This window comes from Anabrus simplex, chromosome 8, assembly GCF_040414725.1.
Source record: "Anabrus simplex isolate iqAnaSimp1 chromosome 8, ASM4041472v1, whole genome shotgun sequence".
NCBI classification, from domain to species: Eukaryota; Metazoa; Arthropoda; class Insecta; order Orthoptera; family Tettigoniidae; genus Anabrus; species Anabrus simplex.
In genome coordinates, this window is record NC_090272.1 from 23254843 (window position 1) to 23276713 (window position 21871).

Below are 21871 nucleotides of genomic sequence, written 5' to 3' on the forward strand. Positions count from 1 at the left end.
TTTGAGAAAATTGGAATTTCAAAAGTGGAATATTTTGTGCAGTATATTTTTACATCTGGCTTCCTAATAATACCAGTATTAAAACTAGCTCAAAAGAAATGTTAATTTTCTGACACTTGTTTCCATGTCAGCAGTATTGAATACTTGGAGTGGAAATTTAGGGGTGGTTTATTGAGCTGGCTGCTTGACTGGTAACTTTGTTAAATCATTTTTCATAGATATCATTTCATTTCGTGGAACTGTACTTGTAATTTTTCATTTTATTATCGTATTTTAAATTATTTTGATAATGGTTTCGGAGTTGTTTGTGGAACACTAGTGAATTACCAAATTTGCTCACACTCCCAAATTACTGTATATAATTAATGGATTAAAAATTTTTATGCCTTAATGATTTATGGTTTAATTTAGGAGATTAGTTTGGAATCTGGTTATTCTGGTTGCTATTTTCATAATGTATATTTCTGTTGCCTCCTTTATACATCGTGCTATAATGTTATGGTCTTATTTCAGTTCAAAATGAGCTACTTGTTTTGGAGAAGAAGTATCAAGAATCAATAGGAAATATAAAAAATTACTTTGGTTTGATACGTGCCAAACTGGGAGAAAAGGCGTTAAACACTCGTTATTATGATGTAAGTATTATGATTATCAAGCATATTCTAATTGTAATGTATACTTGTGGAGTTGGCTGTGCTGTTGTGGTTGTCACTTAAAAGCATCAAGAAGAGAAAGTGCAGTCACTTCTCCGTGTGCCCATACTCTTCCGTTGTCTGCGGTGGGCCTAAGTATCTGGCCGAAACTGACAAGACAGTTGCTAGCTGATTTAATTGCTAATGCAGTACACTATTTTGCATGCGGAAGTCCATTTTCATGGATCTGTGAGTGTTGAAGTGACATTTTAGTGTTTCTAAGAGTACATTCTCCTTGCTCCAACGGAACCATGCCTTGTATTTTAACAATGTGTAGGTCAGGTTACAAAGGCAATAATCAGGTAACACCTTTCTTTCTACCCAAAAATAGCAGCATATTCATTAAGGGGACAAATGCTATTTCGTGGAAGGACAGAAATCTCTGCATATTCATGTGTGTGCGATGTTCATTTTCATAATTACATTATTCAAGCTAAGTTTGTGATTGGTGGCAAAGAGACAGAACTTTGCGACTGAGATGACATTTAACATTGGACATAGTACCATTTACTTTCCAATACTCTACTGAAATATATAATACAGATTAGGGCAACAAAATCCCCCTGCAAAGAGGTGGTAATGGCGCATAAGGAAGTGCTGGCTACAAAAGTTTACAGACCTGTCCATGAAACCTCAGAATCATCCCTCAATGAGTAATGCCATTCTTAACTCCAGTTTCTGTTCATCTAAAACTCAGAAGATACAATTAATAATGTTTCTATTCTTGAGATAAGAATTAAGCTTTTGAACAAAAATTAGACTAGAGCAAAGAATGTTGTCTGTAGCAAAGGCCAGAATAAATGAGCTATAGAAGAAAGCTGGAAACATGAGTAGGAGTAATGCTGAGCCTCAGGCTAATACGTTTGCAGAAAGTAGAAACTGATAGTAGGTACCATGATAAGAGATATGAAGTGCAGGGTTCATAAGAAATGCAGCATGACAATTTCCCTAAGATGGTGTATTGTAAAAATTAAATCCACTGAAGGTTGTAGGCATTATTTACACCCTGGTGTGTTGCCTCTTCATTCAGATCATTTAAGACATTTGAGCAATCCCAAGTAACATACTGACAGATTAGAGCCCCTAATATATTTGTATGTATAATTATTATTAAGGATACCAAAATTAATTCCACACAAAGTAACAGGCTTGAGTACATTTCTTTATTGTAAAATAAATACTTGTAATTTGTTATTTTAACAAGAGTGGGGTAATTGTCAATCTAAACCTGTGTAGATAGAAAAACATAAACAGAACTCTGAAGTTATTTTGAATACAAACTGCTCAACACACATTTATACAGCTACACATTGCTAATTAAAAATCAGTGATGTTGTTTACTGATATTGTTCATTGTGCAGTTAAACACAAAACTCAAATAGGTAACAGACTGACATACTCTGAAATATTCATCTCATTCAGTAATATTGCACATAGTTCAGGTTTGTGGGTTACTGTAGTCACGTCCTAGTTCGTGAACCATGGGCAACAGCTGAGTGGCCTAGTAAGTGGTCCTGAGAGTGGGGATACCAGTTTCTATGGAATGGGAGTGGGCATCTTGGACATATTCTGAGTCATGGCCCTCCTTGTGCTCAGGCGGCTAGGACTATAAAATTCACCGGTGGTCCATAACCCGTTAAGAGGAGAGATCTGAGCTCAGAACATTTTAAGCAAGCCTCGGACCTATAGGAGTAATGGAGTCCCACTCCCATTTGACAGGTGAGGGACTCCTTGGAAACGACTTGGCGAACGAAATGGAATTTGATGGGGAGCTATCAATATTAATGGGGCTTATGGAAGAAAGAAGGTAGAACTGGCTGAGTCAGCAAAGAGGATGCATCTGGATGTGCTTAGGAGTAAGTGATATTCAGGTAAGGGGAGATAATGAGGAAGAGATAGGAGATTATAAAGTGTACTTGACGGGTGTTAGAAAGGGAAGGGCAGAGTCTGGGGTAGGGCTCTATCGGGAATACCATTGCACGAACATAGTTTCTGTTAGGCACGTAAATGAGCGAATGATGTGGGTAGATTTATCAGTTGGAGGAATGAGGGCAAGAATTGTGTCCGTGTACTCACCATGTGAGGGTGCAGATGAGGATGAAATTGACAAGTTTTATGAAGCATTGAGTGACATCGTGGTCAGGGTCAACAGCAAGGATAGAATAGTGCTAATGGGCGATTTCAATGCGAGAGTTGGGAATAGAACTGGGTATACGAAAGGGTGATTGGCAAATGTGGGGAAGATATGGAAGCTAATGGGAACGAGAAGTGTTTGCTAGACTTCTGTGCTAGTATGGGTTTAGCTGTTACGAATACATTCTTCAAGCATAAGGTTATTCACCGCTACACATGGGAGGCTAGGGGTGCCAGATCCATAATAGACTATATCTTAACGGACTTTGAATTCAGGAAATATGTTAGGAATGTACGAGTTTTTTGCGGATTTTTCGATGATACAGACCACTATCTGATCTGTAGTTAACTAAGTATCTCTAGGTCTAGGGTAGAGAAAGTGAAATCTGGCTGCAAACGAATAAGGGTAGAAAATCTCCAGGATGAGGAAATTAGACAGAAGTACATGGATATGATTAGTGAGACGTTTCGAACAGTAGACAGTAAGCAGGTTCAGGATATAGAAAGAGAATGGGTGGCATAGAGGGATGCTGTAGTAGAAACAGCAAGGGAATGCCTAGGAACAACTGTGTGTAAAGATGGGAAAAGGCGAACATTTTGGTGGAATGATAAAGTGAGAGCAGCCTGTAAACGTAAAAAAGGCTTATCAGAAATGGCTCCAAACAAGGGCCGAGGCAGACAGGGATTTGTACGTAGATGAAAGAAACAGAGCAAAGCAAATAGTTGTTGAATCCAAAAAGAAGTCATGGGAAGATTTTGGTAATAACCTGGAAAGGCTAGGTCAAGCAGCAGGGGAAACCTTTCTGGACAGTAATAATCAGGAAGAGATGGGAAAAAGAAAATGAACAGTGTTTTGAGTAATTCAGGTGAACTCATAATAGATCCCAGGGAATCACTGGAGAGGTGGAGGGAATATTTTGAACATCTTCTCAATGTAAAAGGTCATGTTCCACATCTTAAAGGGCTACATTTTCACGAATCAAACATAACCTGTCTAATACTCGAAAAAACTTGTCTCAAAGCAGCTTCAACCAACACACTGTTTACAATGGTTATATCAGATATTTTAGACCAATTAACTTAATGAGGATAACATAACATTCGCCTTTTCTGTTAGCCAATCTTTTAATGTCGGAATATAAACAAGATTCACCCTCAAGTTTTCAACCATTTTAGTCTTTTGAAAACTTACGTTGACAACTGCCCCAGCAAATATATGCTGACTTTTATAACGAAGAGGATCCACTTCAGTACCAGACATGTACCATTTCTGGCAAAAAAAAAAAGCCTTTTTAGAACTGTGTATTAACACAAACTTTCTTTTAGACAAGATTTTAAATTAGTTTACAATAATTTTAGCATGTGTTGTACATGTCGTGTCCCAACAGCATATTTTATAACCACTATTCTGTAAAGTTAATATCATAGGAAATCATAGTTCAATTTTTACAAATTATAAAGTGTCATTGTCCTCTAAACAATGTTTGTTTTAAGATTAAATTAATATGGCTGATGATGCCCAATAAGAAGGGTGAAACATGTCCCCATAATATTTAGAGTTTCTATGTCTAATTGACCACTTAACGTGGTACTGATTGTATTGAATAGGTGGAACATTAAATTTACTCCTCTTGTAAACTGAGTACCGGGCAAGTTGGCCGTGCGCGTAGAGGCGCGCGGCTGTGAGCTTGCATCCGGGAGACAGTAGGTTCGAATCCCACTATCGGCAGCCCTGAAGATGGTTTTCCGTGGTTTCCCCATTTTCACACCAGGCAAATGCTGGGGCTGTACCTTAATTAAGGCCACGGCCGCTTCCTTCCAACTCCTAGGCCTTTCCTATCCCATCGTCGCCATAAGACCTATCTGTGTCGGTGCGACGTAAAGTCCCTAGCAGAAAGAGAATCAAAAGTGCATTGTTGTGCCGCAAATATGCAGAGAACGTTGTGCTTAGTAAAATATGAGGATCTGTACTTGTTTTACAGGTACTATGCTCATTCTCAGTCTATATCATTGCTGATAAACATGCTAGATTTTTCTAGACTTCTTGTTGAGACATAAGTTGCTGTGTATGACATTGAAATCAATTAATCTAAGAATAGCTTACAGAACCACATGTAATAATGCTTCCATTTTACATAATACTAAATCTGTCAATGAAAACAACAAATATGGCCACTAAGGAATATACCGCATAAAATGCAACGATTGTAGAGCCAGCTACATCGGGCGCACTGCCAGATGTTTTTCTATTCGCTACAACGAACATCAATGCCACTAAATATAAGTTTTCATCCATAGGGCAACATGTCGAGGATCACAAGCATAAGTTCACTAATATCGAGAATGACATGCAAATTTTAAATATGAACCCCACAGGCCCATTGCTCAATATAATGGAAGATTTCTACATCAGTATGGACCAATATGCTAATCCTAACTTCAGCTTAAAAGAAATCGCACAAAACATTCTTTTCAACACAGCCATTCCCATTCTAAACGACACATATCTAAAAAGAATTAGTAAACACAAACCCCCCCAAAGACGCGGCCCCTCCGCACTACCTCTCAATCTTAATACTACAACAGCCACACGTACACGCAACAGTGTGCAGCACACTCCCGACTATGCTCAAGGACATATCCAGCTCACATGTAACACACACACACACACACACACACACACACACACACACACACAATAGTTCATAACCCATTTAGCAGGCACACTCTATCAGTTATTCTAATTCCTGCCTTACTTTTATTTTTTCTCAGAGATTTTGGCTTACCTGAGTGGAATGCAAGTATGAAGAGGGGAGCACTCACACTTCCTTCCATTGATTTCAATACGTCATACACAGCAACTAATGCCCCAACAAGTAGTCTAGCAAAAACTAGCATGTGTATCAGCAATGATATAGACCGAGAATGAGCACAGTACCTGTAAAACACGTACAAATCTGCATATTTTGCTGAACACAAAGTTCCCCACATATTTGCGGCCCAAAACTGCACTTTTGAATCTACCTTATACAACCGTTGGACATAATGTTGGCATTACAGTATAAGATATTTGAACTTGACACCAGGATGTCAGCAACTCTTTAGACTAAGAATTGTATCCTATTTCAACATTACAGCAAATATAATTTTTGGAATATGTGGCATTCATGGGACTCTAGGAAGTCCAAGCCTTTTAACTTCCAAACTGTACCATATGAATATACAGGGTGAAGCGAAATTCGCGCACTCGGGCGTCGCGGCGCGACTCCTCACATGTCAGCAATTAAAAAATGTCTCTCACAAAAGTTTGTCCTGCGAGTATATCCGGGAGAAAAAGGACGTTGAAGAGTATTGATTAGGTGGAAAACTCATCCTTCATACTTGTGTGCTCAAACTATCAATACGGACCATGAAGACTATAGATTATAGCATTTCTACTTATAGGTATACTATCGTGTTCTGATACAGGTTGCAATACTGATGTCGCGAGCACGGCCGATCCGCTGTGTATGATGTCCTGCATAAAAACTAATATCCAATAACAAGTAACTGTGGGCATGGGATGATGACTCACCACGAACTGCCCGCTCAAATATTTCTCCCACACCCTGTTACTCTTCGCCTCCGCATCATCTGAAAGATTCTATCTGAACAATCAGTTCTTAGTTTAGGCCTAGGCGGGCCAGTGGCTAAGCACGGCAACAGGTCGAACCCGCGCCGTCTGAAAGAGGCCTCACAAACGTAAAATTAAGTACCAACGCGTCAGACACAAGGAGTATGACTGGCTTGGGACTGACAGTCTCTGCAGCTGTAGGCTGACAGACAACCATGCTCTGGAGCTGTGAAATTAAGTTCTCTAGCAAATCCTCACCCAGACCAGTTGTTGCTGGCCTGTAGTGTATGCAACGTGGCTGGGAATGCTAATTTCAATTTCTTATGGTGGGAGATACGAACTTACTAAGAAGTGACGTAAATGTGCTATCCAGGTTTCTTTAGCATGTATTTAATAGGACACGTCCTGGGACTTTGGAATAATGGCATAATAACCATGGAAACTTGCTAGAGACTGTCTTAACCAGTTTTGACTGTATTTTCTTTTCTTTTTGAAAGTGTAAATTTTAACTTTAATGCTCAAATCATTGACAACTTCTTGTTTGAGTCGTCAGTCCATAAACTGGTTTGATGCAGCTTTCCACACCACCCTATCTGGTGCTAAACTTTTCATTTCTATGTAACTGCTGCATCCTACATCTGCTCCAATCTGCTTGTCATTTCATACCTTGGTCTACCCCTAGCGTTCTTACTGCCTACTCTTCCCCCAAAAACCAACTGCACAAGTTCTGGGTGTCTTAAGATGTGTCCTGTCATTCTATCTCTTCTGGTAGCCAAAACAATCTCCTCTCGCCAGTTCGATTCAATATCTCTTAGAGTGATTCGATCTATCCATCTGACTTTCAGCATTCTTCCGCAATACCACATTTCAAAAGCTTCTATCCCCTCTTTGTGAGCCATATTTCACCTCCATACAATTCGCTCTGGATGAGCGAAAACATCTTTCTATATCTTACATCAATGTTCCAAATGAGCAAATTTCTTTTCTTAAGGAAGGCCTTCTTTGCTTGCACTAGTCTGCAGTTTATGCCCTCCTTATTTCTGCCATTGTTATTTTACAACCCAAGTAACAAAATTTGTCTACTTTCTTTAAGACTGGAGGCCGAATTCATAGAGAGCACTTACACATAAGTGCCCCTTATAAGCCAGGTTTTATTTCACATTCCCTACTTAAGGGTCCCACTTATTGCTATAAGTGAACCTCCTACACACACTTAAGTGATTCACTTACGTTTCAGCAAGATGGAGGATAATGCTTTTGCTGAATATGTTGCATTCCATTCATAGAATGCTTTCCGTGCACACAGAAAAGATGGAAAATCCTGTCGAAATGTATTGTGACCGACAATTTAAAGAGGGTTTCCTTTTAATAACGTGACAGTTACGAATATTCTTGAGAGAGTTAACATAACCTCTAGAGGACTCGCTATTGTCACCATTAATGAAGGTATTGTTTTGAGATTTTATGCCATCTCTTAAATTCAGGATATTATTATTACCGGGCGACTTGGCCTTGCGGTTAGGGTCGCGCAGCTGTGAGCTTGCATCCGGGAGACAGTGGGTTCAAACCCCACTGTCGGCAGCCCTGAAGATGGTTTTCTGTGGTTTCCCATTTTCAGTAATAGTTACAAATTTCATTGTATTCCATATTGAAGTGTGATTGCAGTAAATTAAGGTTTTCAAATGGCCACCTATTCAATACAATATTATTTTATTGACGTCAATCACGTCATAAGGGTACTAGTTTCAGCATCTTAATATGCAATCATCAGCCCTATATGCAAATTGAACAATTCTATATACGTACCTCAAGCAATCTAAAACATTTTTAAAAGCACGTTATAAAACACATTACTAGCAACTACAATGATGCGTGAAATGGAGTTAAAATTATGGTACAATTGAAATGCTGCTGTATAAAATTCATAAAATGGGGGATTCGAACCTACTATCTCCCGGATGCAAGCTCACTGCCGCGCGCCTCTACGCGCACGGCCAACTTGCCTGGTCACTTTTGATTCTATCTTATAGAACCATTGGACATACTGTTGGCATTACAGCATAAAGATATTTGTACTCGACACCAGGATGTCAGTGACTCTTTAGACTCTAAGAATTGAAGGGCTTAGTGAAAATTGAGCTAAGTGCATATTATATGAGCTGGGTCCATCTGGCATCTGTTAATTGAACTATCAGAGTGCAGGATTGCTCCATGTCAGTACTAAAGAGGATAATATAACGGGCCTTACAGAGCAGTCTCACACTTCCGAGTGGAATAAGGAGGTATCCCAAAATCTCTCTGATGCCTGTGTTCCGACTGGCTAAATGATTACCTAACCAACCAATGGGAGAGGACTGATGCAAAAAGTAGTGGTTTGTTTATAAATGAAGAAAATATAGAAATTAAAAGCAAAAAAGAGGAAGAGAAATCCATAAAAATGGGAAGATAATAGCACGAAGAAGGCACGTAACAGTGGAGAAGAATATATTGCACGCAGAAGGGAGGTTATACCTGCTAAAGTGTGCACCACTATCCAGTGCTGTAAAACAGAATGGTGTGGCTACAAGGATATTGCAGAAGACAGGAAGAAAGAGCTTTTTAATGCTTTTTGTTACCTCAGACTACAGTGGTAACTCTAAACAAGGCCCAAACACAGTTAAAAAGGGAAGGTAAGAGTACAGTGCGCAATATAAGAAAACACTACACACCCGGAAAAACAGTAGCTAGCATTACGCGGGTCTCCAACAAAACAAGTACGTAACTATCAGTGGGGCCAACTAGTGAACGACAAAACGGGAAGATGGAAGGGCTGGGAACCTACCAAAGGCATGGACATGGCTTTGATAGCGGATTCCGAAATAAATGGCCGTGATCCTTAGATTTTAAAAATATTATTTAAAAGATAATTTTACAAATACATTCCAAGTTTCGAGCTATAAGTTCAGTGATATACATAGCTTATTTCGTAGCAGTGTAAACTCAAATTTCAAATCAACTATACATCTAGTTACCAATGCAATTTACAGGTTATCCAAAATGTAGCGTACCTAAAGTGATACAGAACTATCAGAGGCAAACCCCAAGGGAAATCCTATTAAACTACAATATACATATTTTAGTGAAACAAAACGGGAATGCCTCGGAAACGAACAGGTAAGTCTAGCTGAAAAACGAAGGCGTCATAAGTAACTAATTTGGTGAATCTAGGAGAGTTTAGGGCAGACTCCTCTATGAAAAGCAAATCGGAACATTACGGAATTTTTAGCAGGAACGGAATTCAAGAGTGCTTACCCGAGGAGTGTGCCATCCCGAAAACCGGGAGGACGTCATCCAGATAGGGTGCTCGCAGACAGATACACCAAGACAGACAGATTTCAGGATACAGAATCCATTCGAACACTGCCTCGCTTACTATATATAGGAATTACTGGCCTTGGAGGCAGCCAATCAGCGTGCACGTGTTCCCTATCGCCACCTAGACTCACCAATCACAACCTTACTTTCGATCGCGAACTTTGACTAACATTCTAGAATACGCAGGATCGCGAAAGTCGTATTTTTCCAGAATAGACAGAACACACTTTCTAGAACACATACCAACAAAGTAACACACCCTGTACAAAAGTTATGTAACTTTCTGGATCTTTCCAGGAACTATAGACAGAATTCTACTATTTACAAATGCCTATGTTACAACATTATATAGTACTTCGCCAATAAAGTCTTAAAAAAATTACATTCCACTCATGCTACATAGTTCACTTGTAACACTTTTTATAACTTAGGAGATAGAAATATCCAAAATGCCTATCATTTTGGGCGTTTGGCTAGAGTGTATGGCAGGACGTGGAGCGGATGAAATAGTTTGCTTCAGATTATCCCCAAAATTAGAGGAAACATGAAACACCTTATTGTTTATAGTGATTCTTGTGTGGGACAAAATAAGAACTTTCCTGTTGTGTGTGTGTGTGTGTGTGTGTGTGTGTGTGTGTGTGTGTGTGTGTGTGTCTACATGACTGAAATGGGCTGGTTAGAGAGCAGAGATTTTTGGTGCCTGGCCATATATATTTGCCTTCGGATGCAGATATTGGCATCATTGAAACGTTAAAGCGATGTATCCAATAGTTTACACCCTTCAAGAATGGACGAACCTGATCCAAAATCAAGGAAAACAGAACCGCTCACTGTAGTGGAAATGCAGAAAGAGGATTTTGTTAGTTTAACTCCGTTAACAAAGAAGCTAACAGAAAGAAACAAAACCCCTTCTGGCATAAGCGTGGACTTCAGAGAGGCATCTTTTGAGGTTCCAGGGAGGGCATAAAGTGCATGTACGGTTCACATACAGTGATATAGGCCAATATACCACCATACGTCTGCAGAAGGGTAAGGGAAGGGCACAGAAAATAAATGACACTGTTCTGGAACCAAAGTATCCTATTGGTAGGCCCATCAAAGTGGCTAAACTGCGTGATATAATGTGCATGTTGAAGTTTGTGCCTCCCGCACACCACGGCTATTATCAGAATTTGAAATCAGACAATGGAAATGAAATAGAAGAAACCAATGAGCTTGATGTTATTTAGGGTGTTTAATGTTCATGAGGTTGGTTATTTTTTCTCTGTTGTATTTGAAAATCTGTTTTATCTATAATATCATCTACATGTCAGTAGTCAAGTGAACGTTTTTTACAATAAAAATCAACGTATTCTACCCCACATTTGCAGGAAGTTAATACAGTACCTACATCACTCAATCCTTAAAACATTTTGTCTGATTCCTATTGTTTTGATAAAGTTACAGGCAATCTAATACAATGCTAAATATCTCCAAAGTACACTTTGGAGGGATACCCCCTTTTTCCACTAAGCCCTTCAATTGTATCCTATTTTAACATTATAGCAAATATAATTTTTGGAGTATGTGGCATTCATGGGACTCTAGGAAGTAAAAGCCTTTTAACGTCAAAACTGTATTTATATATCTTAACATTAGGCATTTTATTAGAATAATGGCATTCATGTTTAATCTTAGTAATGTTTTATTCTGTACAGTCGCTATTGAATAAGCAGGTTCATCAACTGTCTTTTAATGTAATTAAAATTTTAGACTCTTTGTAAGATAAAGTATTGATTAGGTGGAAAACTCTCATCCTTCATACTTGTGTAAAGTAGAAATGGATTTATACGATACACAAAAATAGGTCTGCTCTCACCCATTTGACACATTTATTTCTCCTTTTCAGTTTAACTTATTTCTGGTTTTTTTTCGTTATCTTGTGTGATTTACAGCAGTTATGGAACCCAAAATAGACATTGAGATCTTAATTACTTTGTCGGAAATACCAGTGGTCTCATGTTAGGGAAAGCGTGATATCATTCACACCCGTTATTGAGTATCCTCAAAATTGTATCCATCTCCTTCTCTAATGAAATGTGAAGGATACAGCCTGCTTGAACTATTTTCATATTTTCTTAAGTGTATAAGATAAACGAAGACTAAGATGGTCTATATTATCCACACCGAAAAGATGTTGAAAAGGATCCACTGGAAAGTGCGGGGAGTTTTGCACCCGTCGACCCGCTGTGTGTGCGAGAAATCAATACAGTGCATCAAGTAAATGATATTACATAACTCTTGGGACTAGTTCCGTCTTCAGCCAAATACAAAAATTAAACAGATTTGATAACTGAAACATATGAATACCAGACAAAGACAGTGTTGTTGGAATAATTATAACATTAAAATATATATATATATATATATATATATATATATATATATATATATAAAAAACAAAAATTAAGGTAATGATCTTCTTGTCACAATATGATGGGCTGATTGCAGAAATGGTATTTAGACGATGTCTGCGGTTAAACAATGCCTAAGTATGGCTGCCGCATTGCAGAGAGGTTATTTATCACTTAGACACTGTCTAAAACCAATGTTCAACCGTTCATGTTTAAACACTGCCGAGAGCACTGTTTAACCTCAAATGAGAGATGTGAATCACAATCTGAGAGTATGTACCATGAAACATGTAATTTGTGTTATGTTGAGACGATTCCGGGAAGAAAGGTTAGTCCGATCGCCTCTCTGTGGGTCGCCCGCTGCTACATTGCAGAAATTCGTTTGACACGTGCGGGGAGATAGATCTTAAAATAAGGTTTAACTTTTTGAGAGACTTGTTTCTTCAGACTGTAATTGTCAACTTGAATACAATTCTTGGAAACAGATATATTTTATTATATACCTGGGATAACTTCTGTGGAATTACAGGTCACTTCGACTACATACATATTAGTCATGTGTCCCGATCGTGAGAGGGCTGTCACATACATCAACCGGAAGGGATTGACTTATATTTACTGCCAAGTAAACACACATAAGTGAAAACTAAAAAGTTGGTTGTATGGGTTATATATATACAAAATCGTATACGTTTTTGGCAACTATCAGATAGGAAAAGGAAATGGTGGTGATGGTGATTATCGTTAAGAGGACTGGGGAAGAAGAGCTGTGGCCATAACAGCCCTAGTATTTGCCTGGTGTAAAAATAGGGAAACTACGGAAAACAATCTTCAGTAGGGTTGGTTACTATGTCCCTGTTTCGGCATAAGGTGCCGGTGCACAGTTATGTTCCACTGTTCCAGAACACAGTGTCAATTGTTCCGAAACATTCTCAAGCGAGCCGGAGACACTGACTCGTTGTCCCATCAGAAGCGCCACTATGCACTGCCCTTCGCCTACTAGCTGAACTGTGCAGCGGGCACACGGGACGCGGGACTGTAACATCGCACTGTAGAGAGAACTTCGAGAGGCAACGTTACATGCTCCGCGCCAGTGGGAATTGGGAGTGTGCCTGTACGGAACATGCTGTGTGCCTGTGTTATGGCCATGGTCCAGCATAAAGCTGCAGGGAGCGTGAACGAACAGTCGGAACACTGAAATTCGCGCCCAATAATCACATTAAAGGCTGCTATTAGGTTAAGATTTTTCCGGTCAATATAAAATACACATAACACGGTTACAATGCCAGTGCAGGTGTTTAAAAGTAACCAATTCAAGAATATTTTCACCAGTTGAATGTATTGGCCTGTATTGTGAGTAATTAGTGAGTAATTAATATCTCAAATTTCCCTCAACACTTTCTCGGGGATTGACGTTAAACATTAATTTGGACTTTAAGAAAACTTTTAAGCCTAAGAAAAATATGGGTCGTTGCTTTGGAATTAAAAATATAACTGGATGAATACATTGTACTTTCCTGCTGTTAGGCCGGGCGCGCATTGAGAAGCAGTTGGCCGCAGAGCAGGGAAGAGCAGAGCAGAACATTGCGAAGTGGACGTGAGCGCACATTGCCACGCAGGGTCTCGTCGGTTTTCAGAAATAACATGTTTTCTTTAGACTCTGTGATACTGGGGCATCCACTATAAAGAGGCTCTTTTTTCTTTTTCTTCAAGCATTCGCGATTTTTCTCATTTTGTTAGTCATCTTCACAATTTTCCTTGTGCTGATGGCAACGCGGTTATTCAGCTTAAGACAATCGCAATATAAACAAACACTTTCGCCAGTTTACAAGACTGAACAATATTTCTATGTTACAGATGTTTGGCGTTCATATGGACTAAGCAAAGAATTTAATTCACGATTATTTTTTATATTTTTTACGTCGCACCGACACAGATAGGTCTTACGGCAACGATGGAATAGGAAAGGGCTAGGAATGGGAAGGAAGCGACCGAGGCCTTCATTAAGGTACGGCCCCCCCAGCATTAGCCTGGTGTAAAAATGGGAAACCACGGAAAACTATCTTCACGGTTGCCGACAGTGGGGTTCGAAACCCCTATCTCCCGAATGCAAGCTCATAGCAAGGCGATCCTAACCGCACGGCCAACTTGCATGGTAAATTCATTAATAGGATCACAGTGGAGGAGAGGGAAAAATATGTATTTACAAATGTGCTGCTAGATTTTCATCTAGTTGACACAAGATACTAAAATCAATCAACATTGACAATCTGTTGTGAACACGTTTGCATTTATATTTGACAAGACCTGATAAATGATTTTCCGTATTTATCTCTTCACATAAATGTGACGATGGATGACGGCGACGGAGTCGGTGATGATGCTCTCCATAATCAGCATTAGATCTTTGTCTTAAATTCTATATGTTGCGAGAACTTGGGTCATGGATTGTTTCATAGATATATAAGGATTACATTCTTTTGTTTGCTGTTTGTTTAACGTCACACTAACATATCGAAGGTTTCCGGCTACGGAAGAAGGGTGGAAGATTGGGAAGGTAGCGGGCATGGCCTTAATTAAGGTACAGCCCCAGCATTTGCCTCGTGTGAAAATAGGAAACCACGGAAAACCATCTTCAGGGCTGCCGACAGTGGGGTTCGAACCCACTATATCCCGAATGCAAGCTCACAGATGCGAGACCCTAACCGCACGGCCACTTGCTCGGTGGATTACATTTTAGGCCTTTTTCTAAACTACCTTGTTACGCAGCGTGAATAAAATGATTTATAGCCTAGACTGTAGTGCCTTATTCCCCGAATTTACATACCGATTTTCATTAAATTCCGTTCAGCCATTTTCTCACGAACAAACATACATACGTACATACTGCATTGCAGTCCACATGATTCACATAGTACCTACAAAACATGGTGAGACTAAATGGCTGTGGTAATTTTCTCCTCCATTTCCTAACTAACTGCGTGACACGTGCGCAGGAAACTGTGTTTCGAAGACCGCGTGGTAGGCGGAAGTACGTGGAGAACCGGCCTGCTCTGCTCTGTCCTGCTCTGTCTGTCAACTTGTGATGGTGCAATGATTTGTGTGGATTACAAAAATCTGCTCTGCGCTGCACTGCTTTAGCTGCTTCGCCTGCGTCCCAATGTGCCTTATGCTCTCTGCACTTCGAATTCCTTCCCTCTCAACTTCCATTTACTTTCTTCAATATCTCAAATTTCCCTCAACACTTTCTCGGGGATTGACATTAAAAAATTAATTTGGACTTTAAGGAAACTTTTAAGCCCAAGAAAAATACGGGTCATCGCTTTGGAATTAAAGATATAACTGGATGAAAAAATGTTGACACTCCAACACAGGGCGGCACACAGCCGGTATCGACAGGCAGACACAGCCAAGGCCAACTAATCTTAGTGCGGCCTTGGTACAGCACGTTCGGTTCAGGCACATCCAGCTGAAGCGGAGCATGTCCTGTTGCCTCTCGAAGTTCTCTCTAGGAGCAGTTACAGTCCTGTGTCCCGTGTCTCGGCACTCTGTACCGAAACACTCCACCTCAAGTTCCTAATGTTGCGGAACAAGTGAATGTTCCGGTCTGCCCAACCCTAATCTTCAGGGCTGCCGATGATGCGTTTCGAACCTACGATCTCCAGAATGCAAGCTACATCTATATGGCCCGTACATCACACTCGGCTACACATTACTATTGCTTCATCGTCCCTTCGTCGAAGCTACCGTATTTGAGTAGATCACACTCACTGTAACAACGCTATAATCAAAGCTACACTTCCCCATACGGTGGCATGTCGCTTTAGTGTCGATAATATTACGAGATTTAATTTCCACCGAAGGTAATACTCTTATCTGTGGGCAAGTTGTGCTCATGCTTAGCCGTATTTGAGTAATGTGTAGGAAAATGAAACATCTGACTGGCATTCTACGCGTGCACCGAATTTCATTGGTTGCGACAAGCAAAGAGTTTCATTTCCATTTTCAAACCAATATTGAAACTTTAAGCGGTGTCTAGTTAAACATCGACTGAACATGGTTTATGCAATATAATATCGTGCTAGATTTAGACGTTGTATAAGGCTTAAAACTCGTCATCGTTTCTGCAATCGGCCCGATATCTTTAAGTTGACTTAAGACCTGCGGCAAAGAAGTAAATCTGGAAATGTTTGTCAGAATGAGGAATGAATAAATATACAGGAAAGAAATTAAAAAGGAGAAAAATTATTTGAGAGACTCGCCTATGTCTGATGTAGAACGGACACTGACTTGCTGGACAAAGCAGCCATGCCATGTAGACAAAGGAGTGGATAAGGAACTCGCACTGACTTGCTGTAGGAAGCAGGCAATGTATACAAAGTAGTAGATAGGGAGAGGTGGGTAGGGGGTAAAGAAGGGGGAGGGAGGAGAGAAGGGGCTTCTAAGGTGGGGCTGTAGGATGAGGAAAGAAAGACTGCTGCTGAGGGGAATATGAGATAATAAAAGAAAGAGTTTTTAAAAAAATTTTATCTGAGGCATGATTACCAAAGTTAGGAATTAAAAGGTCAATGTTTGATTTCTCTGATATTTCATTTAGGTTGAAGTTAAGATTGAAAAACTGTTCTAGATTTATAAAACAATTTTTTGTAAAATTGAGCAGGGGGCCTCTTTATATAACTTTGGGAATTTTCGTGTCATGGTTGATATTAGTGAACTTATGGTTAGTATGCCGGCCCCGTGGTGTAGGGGTAGCGTTCTTGCCTCTTACCCGGAGGCCCCGGGTTCGATTCCCGGCCAGGTCAGGGATTTTTACCTGGACCTGAGGGCTGGTTCGAGGTCCACTCAGCCTACGTGATTAGAATTGAGGAGCTATCTGACGGTGAGATAGCGGCCCCGGTCTAGAAAGCCAAGAATAACGGCCGAGGGGATTCGTCGTGCTGACCACACGATACCTCGTAATCTGCAGGCCTTCGGGCTGAGCAGCGGTCGCTTGGTAGGCCAAGGCCCTTCAAGGGCTGTAGTGCCATGGGGTTTGGTTTGGTTTTTATGGTTAGTATCCCCCATGTGCTGTTCCATGGCTGAAAATCTTTTATATTTCAGGGCGTTAACATGCTCTAAGTATCTTGTATGGAAGCTCCTATCTGTTTGACAGCAATAAGATGCGTTACACCTTACTTAGTGAACTTACTTCTATGATTAAGAGAATTTGTATTGTGTCAAATACCTGTTTGTTAAAAGTTTTGAAGACTATTTTGACGTCTCACTTTTTAAATACGTTTGTGATTTGGTAGACTTGGGTATTATTATTCACCAAAGAGTCTTTAATTTACTAGCTGATGCACTGCTACATTTTGCTTTGAAACACCTCTTTGTACTTTAAGCCCTTCCTTTCTTGCAAAGTCAAAAATAAAGCACGGTGTTTGCAAGATGTTGCAGGTAACTCCAAAACATATAAATGCCTAGTAGGTGATCACGCTCAGATAACTAATCATATACTTCCAAGTTCTTCTGGCCTATTCTCGACAATATTACACTTAGAAAAATATCAAATGACTGTGATCCTCTGATGGAACTACTGTAAACAAAAAATCGCTCAGCTAAAAAAATGCTGAAATTATGAGAACTCCTCTGCTGGAGTTCATTTTTGTCAAAATATGACTTATAAAATGTGAAATTAGGTTTTTCATTTATTGTTGAATAAATATTATGTCCCAGCTCAGGGTTACAAGTGAAGACCTCAACGGCATCTATGGCGAAGGTGGACTTCAGTACGGCGGCGATGGCAGAAGAGGCTGCCCTGGACTAGGGGATAAATATGAGTACAATCCAAAGAGGTCGATGGCTTTGGGCTGATGAGGCTCTTTAGGAGGGCTGGTGGTTCCTTGGTGGAACTAACCACAACAGTCCATCTAATAGCGTCTGGACTCCATGTTGGGAGTGGCTGCAAAAGGTGTCTGTTTCCCAATGTTAGGTGCAACGTGAAAGAATCCTAGCTTTTGGGTGTGACAAGCCATTGTACTAATAGTCTGTAAAATGCTCAAGGGCTTGGGAACAAGTAGGGCATCCCCCAAAAGCAACGCAGATTTCCTGGTGTTCTCGTCCTGGGGGGACTGTGAAAAGTGGGCAATCGGTGACAAAGATTGCAACCATAAATGTCTTGACGCTGATTGGCAAGACAGATGAACTAATAGAACACATGGAAAAGGACATTGCCTTGTTGAGATTGAGTGGAACCAAGTGGAATGGAAAGGGACTGAAGAGATTGAGGAAGGGGTCTCACTTGTCTTGGAGATGCAAACTGCAGTAACTTTTCTTATAAGTGAGGACCTGGTACAGTATATAGAGGTCTACCAGGTAAATGACAGAATCATGAAAATCACACTTGGCCGACTGTTTCCCTCGCTCCGCTCCTTATACCGGCCTTGACAGTCGCTTGTGAAGCCCAGCATGAAGCTATAATTAGAAAGTTTCACCATAATGCTGCTGGAGCGCTGGCCTCCTAAGTCACTGACAGGAACCAGTATACTGCAAATTACCACATTTCCAGTTTCATTTATATTGTTTTGCTGTTGTGTTGGTAATGTGTTCGCAATGAGGTGTTTATTGGCTTGTTATTGATAGTTATGCACTAATTAGTTTATTTATTATGTAGTGTGGTGATATGATTTTTTTTAACTGTTCACAAATCTTGGAACATGTGATATTGTTGTGCACCTTTTTGTAGTTCGAACATAAATTTTCTGCAAACAAGAAAAAAATGTAACAAGTGGTTCAAAGTAATTTCTCACCATATCTCGTCCTAAATAAGAATTCTAATTTATGCGCTAATTCTTCTTATTGTATAGTGTAGTGGGTTTTTTTAACTGTGTATGTATTCATATATGTTTCAATAAAAAAATCCATAATTTTACACCAAAACTTTTAAAATTTTGTTAGCAGTTAACAGGAAGGTAAATGAAGACTGTTTATGCTATCAAATTGCCCAATTTATAATTTAAGGGGTGTCCATTAATTTTTTGTTAACAAAATGGCACTTTTTTGAGACTATTGTTATTATTATTAGCGTATGGTAACGTACACAAAACAATACAAAGATTAAATATAAATGAACAGTAAGCACAAACCATTATATACATAATTATAAGATATACACATAACATTGAAAACAATCATGCAAGCAAAAGGGTTCAAAGATTTAGATCCAAATTCTCTAGCCATTGTATGGCCTCAGCAGAAGCCACCACAAAGTCCTGGCTAGATCCAGCGAATGCCCTTCCAATGCATTCGGTGACGATATGGTCGATAGTCTGTTTAACTGCACCACAGTCACAGGCTGGGGAAGATCTCATACCCCATTTAAACATCATTGAACCACATCTCCCGTGGTTAGTACGGACTCTGTTGAGGGCTACCCATGTCTTGCGGGGTAATAATGCATTTATTTTAATATTTTTTTTCCGATCTGTTATTAATGTTCTTGATGTCCTCTACTAAATATATTAGTTTATCACGGTTACACGATGAATTATAACACATTCTTCTAAAAATGCAAAATTAAAAAAAAATTATTTTCATTTCTTCATACTCAGTTTTTGAAAGGGGATATATATTTTTTGTTGGTTCTACTACAGGACATTCCTAAATTATCTTCAATTTGTGACCTTTTTGAGGTAGATACCTGAATTAGAACTGACTTATTGTTGTTTGAACATGAAAAGAAAACAATTCTTAGTTTTAAGTAAATTAATTTTAAAGTTTTGTATTATGATTAGACCTCTTTCTTTTTAAGTGGAAGTATTAGAATTCTCTTGCTGCGTAGGTGGGACGTTCCTCTTCAAGTTTCTTGTCCTCTTTCAGCTTTCTTCTTCGCCTGAGGTACCTCCTTCACTGTCTTTGTTCAGCAGTGCTCTGAAGTTGACTTCTGCATACATGTCTCATCAGCTTGTGACACTCCTGATGCTGAGTACATACCAAGCACACTCTTCATTCTTCTTAAAACCTCTATTTCAACCTTGTTTCCACAATTAGTGTAAAACAGCATCCATGACACCCAGTTTGAGTGGACAGCCCCACATATGTATCTTTTCTACACCTCTTCCATACCGTAGTGTTGAATGATTGTTATTTTGAGTCAAACATGAAGACATTTTGATAACATTTTTGGATCATAGAGCCTTTCATACACAGGATTCATTGCATGTAGGACTTCTAGTGGTATTCCTGTTTTGTGCTTATAATTGTCAAGTAGATTGCCAGCTTTGGCTTGTTGGTATGAACACCAACTGTCTGTTCCTGTGGGGCATCTGTGATGGGAAGGCCTGCCTTTATAGGCAGTCAAATGATACTATGTTGCCCATATAGCATTTGTCATATCTTTTATGGAACTGCAGTTGGAATGCAAAGGAATTCCAAAATAATTCTGACACTTGTCTATCAGTGCCCCAGTTAATTTGCCTCTACCATCCATCTTTTTGTTATGTTGTATAATTTTTCTAAGAGCTGTTCCTAAGCACTTTTGGTAGTGGCCCACACATTCCAGTTTGACTTCTTTACCATTGTATGGACTGGAATCACACACTGCCTTGTAACTTTTGGAATCCCCATTCCCATAGAAATCTAGATACTCCAGAACTCTACTCTCACTTGAGCGAGAAAATATTTTTACTGCTCCATGAGGTTCCATAGGCGAAGACTCGCTGTAAATTTTTGGCACAGACTGCAACATGATCACCCTTCCAACCTAAATAGGATGGGGGAATGCTTATCATTTGAATGTTTCTTACATCCAATACAGTTTCTGGATATTATCTCGTCATCTAGAACTTAGCCTTTGTCAACAGATATTGCACATACAACACCAGACAATGAAGAATAGCCACGGTTCTGCCATGTACCATCTACGGAAATACCACATTCATTACCTTTCTTCTTCAGAACTTCTTGGGCAGCAGACTTCATGCATTCTTCAGTGTAGGAAGACACAACAGAAGATAGTTTTCACATGCTCATCATAAGCTGTAGGCAAGGGTGGTGGAGGGAGGTTCATGTTGCAAGCAAACTTTTTGGCATCACTGTATCCACAGCCTACTAACCTCGTACTATAAACAAGGCATCTGTTTACCTCGGGAACATGTTCCTACCTTTTTGAAGAGCAAATTGTCTTGCTTTCATAACCACACACTGCCGGGCTGAGTGGCTCAGACGGTTAAGGCGCTGGCCTTCTAACCCCAACTTGGCAGGTTCGATCCTGGCTCAGTCCGGTGGTATTTGAAGGTGCTCAAATACGACAGCCCCGTGTCGGTAGATTTACTGGCACGTAAAAGAACTCCTGCGGGACTAAATTCCGGCACCTCGGCGTCTCCGAAGACCGTAAAAGTAGTTAGTGGGACGTAAAGCAAATAGCATTATTATTATAACCACACAAGTCACATACCAAACCAAGAACTGCAGCCCATCCAAATCTTTGATTTTCAAAATTCTTAACCTTCAAAGAGCATTGAAAGCAGCTAGGGCATGCTACAATATTTATTAAATTCTGAAGGCAATCTGTCTCAATTGTTATAGTTATCAACTGGTAAGTCAGTCATCTGAAACACTACTATCACCTGTAGGTCTTATCTTAGATTGTGATGCACAACTTTGTTCAGTACTTTCGACATTTAAATTGTTTTCGTTTTGACTGGGTT

The 21871-nt window shown here is 39.7% G+C and overlaps 1 protein-coding gene across 1 annotated transcript in view; it reads left to right on the forward strand.

Annotated features, from left to right (window-relative positions):
• borr (borealin-related) overlaps window positions 1–21871 on the forward strand; it is a 196568-nt gene that overhangs the window by 59940 nt on the left and 114757 nt on the right. The window contains exon 3 of the mRNA XM_068228867.1: window positions 514–635. Within this exon, the coding sequence (XP_068084968.1) occupies window positions 514–635 (122 nt within the window). The remainder of the gene's footprint in view (window positions 1–513; window positions 636–21871) is intronic.